This window comes from Pristis pectinata, chromosome 3 (assembly GCF_009764475.1).
Source record: "Pristis pectinata isolate sPriPec2 chromosome 3, sPriPec2.1.pri, whole genome shotgun sequence".
NCBI lineage: Eukaryota > Metazoa > Chordata > Chondrichthyes > Rhinopristiformes > Pristidae > Pristis > Pristis pectinata.
The window spans coordinates 3,405,468-3,417,836 of NC_067407.1; the positions used below are offsets into that span (position 1 = coordinate 3,405,468).

The 12,369-nt window shown below is 44.3% G+C and overlaps 1 protein-coding gene across 1 annotated transcript in view; it reads left to right on the top strand.

Annotated features, from left to right (window-relative positions):
- The first annotated feature begins 2,264 nt into the window (after window positions 1-2,264).
- Window positions 2,265-12,369, top strand: part of LOC127568906 (vitellogenin-like) — a 42,039-nt gene continuing 31,934 nt past the window's right edge. The window contains 13 exon segments of the mRNA XM_052013162.1: window positions 2,265-2,304; window positions 2,406-2,433; window positions 2,532-2,658; window positions 2,660-2,677; window positions 6,118-6,175; window positions 6,178-6,257; window positions 6,259-6,369; window positions 7,235-7,396; window positions 8,828-8,872; window positions 8,874-8,978; window positions 10,405-10,578; window positions 10,670-10,827; window positions 11,857-12,022. Coding sequence (XP_051869122.1) covers window positions 2,265-2,304; window positions 2,406-2,433; window positions 2,532-2,658; window positions 2,660-2,677; window positions 6,118-6,175; window positions 6,178-6,257; window positions 6,259-6,369; window positions 7,235-7,396; window positions 8,828-8,872; window positions 8,874-8,978; window positions 10,405-10,578; window positions 10,670-10,827; window positions 11,857-12,022 — 1,272 coding nt within the window.

Sequence of the window (12,369 nt, forward strand, 5' to 3'; positions counted from 1 at the left end):
AGACCTACCTTTACCCTAGCCATCCTCCTACCCTTCACGTACATGAAAAATGCCTTGGGATTTTTCTTAACCCTACTAGCCAAAGCCTATTCATGTCCCCTTCTAGCTCTCCTCAGCCCTTTCTTAAGTTCCTTCCTCGCTACTCTATATTCCTCACGGGCCCTGTCTGAACTTTGCTGCTTATACCTCATGTACGCTACCTTCTTCTCCCTAACTAGTCATTCAACCTCTCTTATCACCCACGGTTCCTTCACCCTGCCATTCCTTCTCTGCCTCACCGGGACATACTTATCCCTAACATCCTGCATAAGATCCCTGAACATCGACCACATCTCCATGGTACATTTCCCTTCAAAAAGGACATCCCAATTTACACTCCCAAGTTCTCTCCTTATAGCCTCATATTTTGCCCTTCCCCAATTAAATATCTTCTTGTCCTCTCTGCACCTGTCCCTGTCCATGACAATTTTAAAGGTTATGGAGCAATGGTCACTGTCCTCCAAATGCTCACCCACCAATAGATCCTTCCCCTGTCCTGGTTCATTTCCCAAAACTAGATCTAACATGGCATTCCCTCTAGTCTGCCTGTCAACATACTGCGTCAGGAATCCCTCCTGGACACATTTAACAAATTCCGTCCCATCTAAACCTTTGGCACTAATCAGGTTCCAGTCCATATTTGGGAAGTTGAAGTCTCCCATTATAACAACCCTGTTATTTTTGCTTCTCTCCAAACACTGCCTACCAATCTGCTCCTCTATATCTCTACCGCTACCGGTGGGCCTATAGAGTACTCCTAGTAGAGTAACTGCTCCTTACTTGTTCCTTACTTCCCACCCATACGGGCTCTAGAGATGATCCTTCTACAACATCCATCCTTTCCACAGCAGTAACAGTGTCCCTGACCAGTATCACCACCCCTCCTCCTATACTCCCCCCTTCCCTATCCCTCTTAAAACACCGAAAGCCAGGAATATTCAATATCCACTCCTCTCCTGACGTCAGCCACGTCTCAGTAATAGCCACAATATCATAGTCATCCATACTTATCCAAGCCCTCAGTTCATCTCCCTTATTCCTGACGCTTCTTGCATTTAAGTAAACACACTTCAGTCCATCTACCTTACTACTTTTATAGCCTGTACTCTGCTTCTCCTTCCCCAAAGCCTCTCTACCTGTTTGATCTAACTTTTCCCCATCCCCTTCTTCCTCTGACGTACTCCTCCGCTTCCCTTCCCCCCTCACAAACTAGTTTAAACTCTCCCGAACCACCCTAGCAAACCTAGCGTAATACTATTACATACTATAATACTATAAATAGCGTAACACTATTACAGCGCCAGCGACTCGGGTTCAATTCTGGCTGCTGTCTGTAGGGAGTATTGTACGTTCTCCCTGTGTCTGCGTGGGTTTCCTCCGGTTGCTCCAGTTTCCCTCCCACATTCCAAAAACATACAGGTTAGGAGCTGTGGGCATGCCTATGCTGGCACCAGAACAGAACACTCTATGCAAAAGAATGCATTTTCACCTGTGTGTTTCAATGTACATGTGACTAATAAAGATATCTTATGTGACTGATTGGGATTCTCTTGATCAATAGATCTGAATTTATAGTCCAAGTTTCTAGATGTTAGTCCACCATCTCAACCACTGCACTGCAGCATATGCAACATTGTTTTTCCTAATCCCATTTCCACGTTCCTGAAATGAGTCTGGAATCATCTTGCTTTAACTAAGGAATTTTGCAAAGGAACACTGTCCACGTTCCCTTTGGCTGCTAGACCGAGGTGGCATTGGCTTAATTTGTTTGATATTTTTTCAGAAAAGATAATTGCAATCCAATGCAAATCTCAGCAAAGTCAACACCATATGTCACACAGTCACTGTGCTGATAAGGGTGGATTTATCTTGATCTGATTTGGTCATCCTAACTTTTTGGGTCACATCACATCCAATGTCAAACCCAAATCATCCACCAAATGTTAATTTTGTTAAAGTTATTTTAACAAAATGTATCCCAAAATTATTTTACTGATTGAGGCTGATAAGTTTAAATAGGGAAGTCTCAATGGTCATGAAAATGAGCGATCATTTTCCTCCCTCAAAATTATTTAAGATGGATTAAGTTGTTCCAAAATCACGAACTTTGATCCTGATAAGAAGTGGATTACTCAGCATACTGGTGATCACTAGTGGTCACCTGATCCAGAAATGTTGACTATATATATTGAGGAGAAAAATCCAAGGGAAAACCAGACTCAACCATGAAGTCTTTCATCTTCTTGTTGGCTCTTGCCCTAGTGGGTAAGTTAGGCTTTGAACTATTTTTGCCCACTTTGGATCTAATTTGTGAATGTTTGTTCATTTTCTGATGATATGTTTCTGCTTGTTCCCTTACTTTCCAGGCAGTGAACACACCAGCAGATATGGTATGTATATATTTTGCTCTTCTTCAAAGTCATGGCCTTTCTTTCAGGCTTCATTTTTGTTTTGATGTTACCTTTGTTGTTTCACTTGCACAGGACCCATAGTTTCTCCGAAAACAGCCAGCATATCTACAGGTATGAAGGCGTAATTCTATCTGGGCTGCCGGAGAGAGGCTTGATCCAAGCTGGTTTGAAGATCAACAGCAAAGTGAAAATCACAGGCATAGGGACAAAAACAGTACCTTCTGCAAGTAAGTGGCTAATTCTGCATATCTTGATCAGTCAAAGTGTGCTGAAGGAGATCCATCAAAAGTCAAAGTCAAAGTCGAGTTTATTGTCATATGTACAAGTACATGTGCCCTAAACAGGTGCAATGATAAACTTACCCGCAGCAGCATCACCGGCACAGAGCATCAGATAAGCAGCATTTACAAGAAAAACATAAATTAAACATAAATTATACACATTTTTTACAAGATAGAACACAATTATAACAAAACCAAAGTCCATTTTAGTGCAAAGTGATCAAAGTGGTCACAGTGTTGCTAAACTGTAGTGATTAGGGTTGTGCTGGTTGGTTCAAGAACCAAATAGTTTCCATGCTGCATGACTCCATGACTCCATGAGCTGTGAAGGATATTAAGTAAAAAAGAAAATACTGGAAACACTCAACAGGTCAGTCGGCATCTGTGGAGAGAGAAGCAGTTCATATTTCAGCATGGATACCCTTGGTCAGAACCAGCTTAACAAAGGTCATTCAACCTGAGAAGTTTGCTCTCCACAGACGCTGCCTGTCCTGCTGAGTATTTCCAGCATACCTGGCCTCACGCTTGCACTCTGGCAGAGCCGCTGCCTCACGGCTCCAGTGACCCAGGTTCAATTCTGACCTCCTTTGCTGCCTGTGTGGAGTTGCACATTTTCCCTGTGACCGCGTGGGTTTCCCCCGGGTGCTCCAGTTTCCTCCCACATCCCAACAACGTGCGGGTCGGGAGGTTAATTTACCACTGTAAATTGCCCGCAGTGGGTGGTTGAGGGGTGGACTCTGGGGGAGATGATGAGAATGTGTGGAGAATAAAATGGGATCAGTGTAAATGGGTGGTTAATGGTCAGCATTGATCTGTGGGCTGAAGGGACTGAAGATCAGAGCTGTATGATTCTGTACAGATCTTTAGTTAGGCTGGATTTGGAGTATCTTGTCCAGTTCTGGTCGCCTCATTACAGGAAGGATGTGGAGGCTTTGGAAAGGGTGCAGAAGAGGTTCACCAGGACGCTGCCAGGATTAGAGGGTATGAGCTATAAGGAGAGGTTGGACAAACTTGGGTTGTTTTCTCTGGAGTGACGGAGGCTCAGGGGAGACCTGATAGAGGTTTTAAAATCATAAGAGGCATAGAGAGGGTAGACAGTCAGAATCATTTTTACCTGACGCCTGATCTCCACAACTAAGTAGATGAAGGAAAGGCGGTTTAAGCACTGACCCAAGTCCTTGAGAGATTCCTCATCCTGCACTGGATCCAAAGGTTTAGGTTTAAGAGTTTTAAGGAGAATCTGAGGACAGGATGGTGGTAGTTTGGAATATGGAACAAGGGTGTTAGAGGCAGAGACTCTCACAATACTGAAAAAGTCAAAGTCAAGTTTATTATCATCCACACAAGTCAATGTGTGCACAGGTGCAATGAAAAACTTACTTGCAGCAGCAATCACAGGCACAGAGCATCAGAATAAGCAGCATTCACAAGGAAAACATAAATTAAACATAAATTATTCACAATTTTTACAAGAAAGAGCACAATTAGAAAAAATAAAACAAAGTCCATTTTAGTACAAAGTGATCATAATGGTCACAGTGTTTGCTAAACTGCAGTGATTAGGGTTGTGCCGGTTGGTTCAAGAACCAAACGGTTGAAGGGAAGTAGCTGTTCCTGAACCTGGTGGTGTGGGGACTTCAGGCTTCTGTACCTCCTGGCCCGATGGGAGCTGCGAGAAGATGGCATGGCCCGGATGGTGGGGATCTTTGATGATGGATGTTGCCTTCTTGAGGCAGCGCCTCCTGTAGATACTCCCGATGGTGGGGAGGGATGTGCCCGTGATATATCGGGCTGAGTCCACTACTTTTCTGCAGCTTCCCACATTCCTCTGCACTGGAATTGCTGTCGCAGACCGCGATGCAACCAGTCAGGATACTTTCAACAGTACACTGTTGAAGTTTGTTGGAGTGTTCGGTGACAAGCCGAACCTCCTTAACCCCCTAAGAAAGTAAAGACGTTGGTGTGCTTTCCTCATGATTGGCATCTGTGTGCTGGGCCCAGGACAGGTATGATATATTAACGCCCAGGAATTTAAAGCTGCTGACTCTCTCCACTGCAGATCCCCCAATGTAGACTGGCGCATGTTCGCTCTCCTTCCCCTTCCTGAAGTCAACAACCAGCTCTTTAGTTTTGCTGACGTTGAGGTTGTTGTTGCAGCACCACTCAACCAGGTGTCCTATCTCGCGCCGGTAAGCTGACTCATCAGTGATTCATTCAACAACAACGGTGTCCATCGGTGAATTTGAAGATGGCATTGGAGCTGTGCTTAGCCACTTTTAAAGAGTGTAGAGCAGGGGGCTAAGCATGTAGCCTTGAGGTGCGTCTGTGTTGATGATCAGTGAGGAGGAGATGTTGTGACCAATCCTCACTGGTTGAAGTCTGTCGATGAGGGAGTCGAGGATCCAGTTGCAGGAGGAGGTTCCGAGGCCCAGGTTTTGAAGCTTGGTGATGAAGAAGTATCTAGATGATCACTTGAATCACCAAAGTATCGAACGCTACAGACCAAGTACTGGTAAATGGGATTAGTATAGTAAATTGAACAGAGAACATAGAACAGTACGGCACAGTTCGGGCCCTTCAGCCCACAATGTTATGCCAACCTATATAAACCTTATCCACATTCTATCCATCCCCTTCTCCCCCTCCCATAACCTCTATTTTTCTTTTGTCTATGTGCCTATCTAAGAGTCTCTTAAATGACTCAATCGTATCGGCCTCTAGAACCACCCCCGGCAGGTGCATTCCAGGCACTCACCATGTTCTGTGTAAAAAAACCTACCTCTGGCATCTCCCCTGAACTTTCCTGCATGCACCTTAAACGGGTGACCTCTGGTATTGGCCATTGCCGCACTGGGGAAAAGGTGCTGGCTGTCCACTCTGTCTATGCCTCTCATAATCTTATTTACCTCTATCAAGTCTCCTCCCATCCTCCGTCGCTCCAAAGAGGAAAAGCTCTAACTCGCTCAACCTCTCCTCATAAGACGTACTCCCTGACCCAGAGCAGCATCCTGGTAAATCTCCACTGCACCCTCTCCAAAGCTTCCACATCCTTCCTATAATGCCAACCATATGACCGATACCATATGGTTGGCATGGACAATAGTGGGCTGAAGGGCCTGTTTCTGTGCTGTATGATTCTATAATGGCAAATTCAACTTCCCTACGTGATGCACTGAAGGACAGTAGCCCAGACAAAGCAGAGTCCAGTGAAGAACATTTAGAAGTGGAAGTGGTTATAGAGAGTTGGAAGGCTAATTTAAGTTCTAATTTTTCATGGTCAAATCAAAACCTCCAAATGTAAGAACAATTTAACCCCAGAGTGGTGGAGTTTGGAAACTTGTTTGAGCATTAACTCACCTTTCACTGACTTTAATGTGCTTTCTCAGATTGTAGGTCTTCGGATCCAAGAGCTCAATGGAATTTGGCCGAAAGATCCATTCACCTCCGCCAGAAGTTGACTGAACGATTGGCTTCACAATTGACCCAGCCTGTGAAGTTTGAGTACAGTAATGGGCGTGTGGGAAACTATCTACACACCGATCAACTTGCCTGAAGACACCCTGAACATCTACAGAGGGATCATCAACATCTTCCAGATCACCATCAAGAAATCACAGAACTTCTATGATTTACAAGAGGTGATTATACGTTTTCAGTCTCTATGCTTCCTTTAAATGCGTTGGGGGAATCAAGAGCTGGAGGGCATTAGTAATTGGTCGTTAGTTTTATTTTTGTCACATGTACCGAGATACAGTGAAAGGCTTTTGTTTGCGTGCCATCCAGACAGATCATTCTGTACGTAAGAACATAGAGGTAGTACAAAAGGAATAAAAAAATACAGAATATAGTGATGTACTTACAGAGAAAGTGCAGTGCAGGGAGACGATAAGGTGCAAGGGCCATGATGAGGTAGATCAAGAGTTCATCTTTATCGTGTAAGATGTCCAGTCAAGAGTCTGATTTAATAGGAATCTGAGGGGCAACCTTTCACCCCAGAGGTTGGTGGGTATATGGAATGAGCAGCCAGAAGAAGTGGTTGAGGCAGGTACAATATAGGTATTGGTATTGGTTTATTATTGTCACTTGTGCCGAGATACAGTGAAAAACTTGTTGCAAACCGATCATACAGGTCAATTCATTACACAGTGCAGTTACATTGAGTTAGTACAGAGTGCATTGATGTAGCACAGGTAAAAACAATAACAGTACAGAGTAAAGTGTCACAGCTACAGAGAAAGTGCAGTACAATAAGGTGCAAGGTCACAACAAGGTAGATCGTGAGGTCATAGTCCATCTCATTGTATAAGATACAATAACGACAGTTAAAAGACATTCAGACAGGTACATGGATAGGAAAGGTTTAGGGGGACATGAGCCAAATGCAGGCAAAAGGGACTAGTTTGGATGGGCATCTTGGTTGGCATAGACCAGTTGGGCCAAAGGGCCTGTTTCCATGCTGTTCCCATCTTCTACGATAACTTACGCCAGACTTCACTTGTACAGGCTGGAATTGAAGGAGTATGCCATGCAAGGTACGTTGTCCAAGAAAACAAGAAAAAGGAACGCTTGACCATAGCAAAGTCTAAAGACCTGACCAATTGCCAAGAGAGGGCTGTAAAGAACACCGGCATGGCCTACGCAGAACTCTGCTCCACCTGCCAACAGGTGAGTTTGTTCATCTTTAATTCTACCTCAGAATTCTGCCTCAGCTCACTGCGAGAATCGTAGAATCATTGCACTGTAATGGGTTAGGAGGGCCATCAACTCATTGAGTCTATGCTGACTTCTTACAAGCCATGCTGTCTGTCCCATGTCCCGCCCATACTGCCTGGCTCCGTAAATCATATTTTCCATATTTCCTCAGGATACAAAAGGATATTTAGCCCATCAAATCCATACCAGGTCACAGAGCAAGCCCATTCACTCATTTCCTTTTCCCTGTAACCCATTTTCCCCATATCCCATCAGCTCTTCCATTGGCGGGCTACATTCTGTGGGTTTAACTAAACTCCGGCCTGCACACCTTTGGAATGTGGAAGGAGGAAAAGCACGCAGGATTACGTGCCAACTCCACACAGACATTACTGGAGGTCAGGATCAAACCAGGTCTCTGGTGCTGTGAGTTTGCAGCACCTGGAATGGTGTCACAGGGTCACTCTGTTTGTAACGGAGTCTATCTTACACTGATCCAACTCTCTTTGCAAGGACCTGATTGTCTCTTGTTTCCCCCACCCTCACAGGCAAGTGAGTTTCCACATCACACTGCTCATGCAGAAAAAAATCCCTTTTCTTCTAAATTTATTAAGTTTTGGGGACTAGCAAGGCCAACATTTATTGACCATCCCTAATTGTCCTTGAGAAGGTAGTTGTGAACTGCCTCTTCAACCCCTAGTCCAGCAGTTATGGTAAAGTGGGATTAGAATTAAAGCCTCTGGAATTCTAATGGGAGCAGCTTCCTTCTGTTTACCCTTTTGGAGTCTGGAGAGAAATTGTTCACTTCTGTTGAATCTCCTCTCAAGAGAAAGGAAGGACTGTAGATGCTGGAATCTGGATGAAAACAAGATGATGCTGGAGGAACTCAGCAGGCCAGGCAGCGTCCGTGGAGAAAAGCAGGTGGTCAAACGTTTCGGGTCAGGACGGAGAAGGGTCCTGACCCAAAACGTTCACTGCCTGCCTTTCTCCAACAGATGCCTGCCTGGCCTGCTGAGTTCCTCCAGCATCATTGAATCTCCTCTCAACCTCGTTTACTCCAAGGGGAACATCTCCAAGCTTCTCCAGTCCAACCTCCCTGCTGAAACTCCTCATCCTCTTTCTACACACACTGGAAGAACTTCACATCATTCCTAAAGTGTGGACACTGTACTCCAGTTACAGCTGAGACAGTTTTTTTACAAAGAGCTTATAACCTCCCTGCTTTTTTACATCACTCTATTTATTAAACGAGGACTTTATACATCCTGATCCATATTGCCAGCGAGGACATCATCCTGTCACCTTTGGTGTAGGGTGGACCTGTTGGACACCTGGCCTTGTTGCCTGGCCCTGTCAGTGGGTGTGCACAGAATGGTAAACACCCATACTCTTTCCCACTTGCAGAGAGGCAGGAACATCCGTGCATCCTCAACTTTCACCCTGATCCTGAAAACCAACAGCTTCTGGAGCGATCCTTCAGGAAGCCAGAGTCCGCGAGGTGCATCAGTTTACACCTTTCCACGAACAGGACGGAGCACTTCGGCTTTGAGGCAAGGTAGGGAGTTAGACTTTGAACCCTTGAGTGTCAATTTTCCCAGTGAGTCCTATAATTTCATATTCCTCAAGAATTGTACAAGACGTTGGTGAGGCCACACTTGGAGTACCGTATACGGTTTTGGTCACCCTGTTATAGGAAGGACATCATTAAACCAGAAAGAACGCAGAGAAGATTTACTAGGATGCTGCCAGGACTTGAGGGACTGAGTTATAGGGAGAGGTTGGACAGGCTAGGTCTTTATTCCTTGGAATGTAGGAGACTGATGGGTGATCTTAGAGAGGTGTATAAAATCATGAGGGGCATAGATACCATAAACACACAGTCTTTTTCCAAGGGAAGGGAAACTAAAAACCAGAGGGAATTGATTTAAGGTGAGGGGGAAAGATTTAAAAGGGGACTGAGGAACAACTTTTTCACGCAGAGGGTGGTGAGTATGTGAAATGAGCTACCAGAGGAAGTGGGTGAGGCAGGTACAACAGTATCATTTAAGAAGCACTTGGATGGGTACATGGAGGGATATAGGCCGAATGCAGGAAATTGGGACTAGCTGGGTGGGCACCATGGTCGGCATGGACTGGTTGGGCCGAAGGGCCTGTATCTGCTGTATTGCTCTATGACTCTATGACTTTATAAGGATTGAATGCACTCACCCTATCTATGCCCCTCATGATTTTATACACCTCTATAACTTGTATAACTCTATGTTACTTAACATTTTCCCACGACCCGGTTGATTTTCCCTCTCCAAAAGCAAAATAAGGAAACAGCCACCAGCGTCCACCCCATTTGCACCTCGAAGAGCATTCTGTGTCTCAATGAAACTCAGAGGTCTGCACATGCCAGAATTCTGGAAAACAGAAAATGTCGGAAACTCTCCGCAGGTCAGGCAGCATCTCTACAGAAAGAACAGAGGTAACGTTTCAGCTTGATGGCCTTTTCACCAGTTCATCAACCTGAAACATTAACTCTGTTTCTGTCTCCACAGATGCTGCCTGACCTACTGAGTGTTTCCAGGGTGTTCTGATGTTGTTCCCCACTACACTTGAGTCCAGTACAAGAGGGCACGACTTCAGGATTGAAGGGCGCGCATTCAGAACAGAGATGTGGAGAAATTTCTTTAGCCAGAGAGTGGTGAATGTGTGGAACTTGTTGCCACGGGCGGCTGTGGAGGCAAAGTCATTGGGTGTATTTAAGGCAGAGATTGATAGGTGTCTGAGTAGCCAGGGCATCAAGGGTTGTGGTGAGAAGGCGGGGGAGTGGGGCTAAATGGGAGAATGGATCAGCTCGTGATAGAATGGCGGAGCAGACTCGATGGGCCGAATGGCCGACTTCTGCTCCTTTTTCTTATGGTCTTATGGTCTTACACATCCCCATTCCGGCAGTATGGTTGAACTTCTTTCACTGCTGAACTAGTGATGGTGAGGTTCTGAGTAACGTTTCTCATTGCAGGCAGAGCCTCAAGCTGGAACAGATTACAACAGCATCAGTACATACAGTACCAGAGCTCCAGAATCGGAACAGCCTTCAGTACCATAGTGACAGAAGCATACTCCAACAACCATTCACACTGATTTGGGACCAAAATGTGATCACTAAGGTGACCACTTGCCGAAATTCTCTTCGCCTTTTACTTCCATGAGTTAGTTGATATCCTTAAAATCACATTGTCTCCCACCTGTTTCACACAGATAAAGGATACCTTGGATCACATTGCCAAACACAATGTACAAGATATCCATGCAGATGCTCCAACTAAGTTCCTGCAACTTATTCAACTCCTCCGATCTGTTCAACATTCTACTCTATCAGAAGCTTGGAAGACAATTAACAGCTTGACTGAGTTAAGGTAAGCCATCAAAGCAGATTCCAATTATAATCTGATATGGCTGTAAGAGCTTTTAAATTGGCTACAAGTCTCCAACAATTACTCCTGTTTCAAATTGTCATTCACAAATCAATGGCCCATTTTTAAAAATCTGAGCGTTATTGCTTTGAATTATCACTGGTGCTTTAATGGGCCAATTTACTTTACAAAGCAATGGATTTGGTCTTCCTTAGTCAATGAATCACTAAGCTTTATGTTTTTTTCAAGTAATTTAGCAAGTTACACTTTATTAATGACAGGAACATTTCAGAATCAGTATCAGAACCAGAATCAGGTTTACTATCACTGACTTATATGTCGTGAAATGTGTTGTTTTGCGGTAGCAGTACAGAACAAAGACATAAAATTACTATAAATTACAAAAATAAATAAATAGTGTGAAAAAAATGGAATAATGAAGTAGTGTTAATGGGTTCATGGACCGTTCAGAAATCTGAAGAAGCTGTTCCTGAATCGTTGAGTGTGGGTCTTCAGGCTCCTGTACCTCCTCCCCGATGGTAGTAACGAGAAGAGGGCATGTCCTGGATGGTGAGGGGCCTTAGTGATGGATGGCACCTTCTTGAAGCACCGCCTCTTGAAGATGTCCTTGATGGCGGGGAGGGTTGTGCCCGTGATGGAGCTGACTGAGTCTACAACCCTCTGCAGTCTCTTGTGATCCTGCGCATTGGAGCCTCCGTACCAGGTGGTGATGCAACCAGTCAGAATGCTCTCCACCGTACATCTGTAGAAATTTGCAATTTTCTTCCTTCAAGTATTATAATGCATGAGAGATGATACCTTTATTAGTCACTAACAGACAAGAATGCACCATGTCACAAAACTATCCAATGCTTAACCCCAGCTGGCCAGGCTCAGACTGAGAGGGAGGGTTGGTGCAGGGGAATGTAAAAATTTTGCCAGTGGCAAATTATTTTCTGAAGTTGAAGCCATCTAAAGTTGGAGAGTTCACTATTAATTGGAAAAGCTTCCGGTTTTGTTTCATTAATCTAGGCGCTGGTTCATTGAAGCACTTCCTGCTGTTGGAACAATTGACTCACTGAAATTTCTCAAGACCAGAATTCAAAATTCTGAGCTCAGCAAACTGGAGATTCTTCAGACCTTGCTCCTTGCAATGCATCAAGTCAAAACCGATCGTCAAGTTATGATTGTAGCTCTTGTGAGTACTCGCTCAATCCATGCTTTGTGCAACTTTTTGATCTCTCCTTAATTACCATAGATAAAACCAGAAGGTATAGGAACAGAATTAGGCCATTCAGTCCATCGAGTCTGTCCTGCCATTATTTTTCTCAATCCCATTTTCCCGCCTTCTCCCCATAATCCTTAACCTCAGAATCAGATTTAGAATCAGAATTAGATTTATTATCACTGATTTATATGACATGAAATTTGTTGTTTTGTGGCAAAGATGTATAAATTGCTATAAATGACAAAAAATAAATATTGCAAAAAAAAACAAGATGGTGTTAATGGGTTCATGGACTGTGCAGAAATTTGATGACGGAG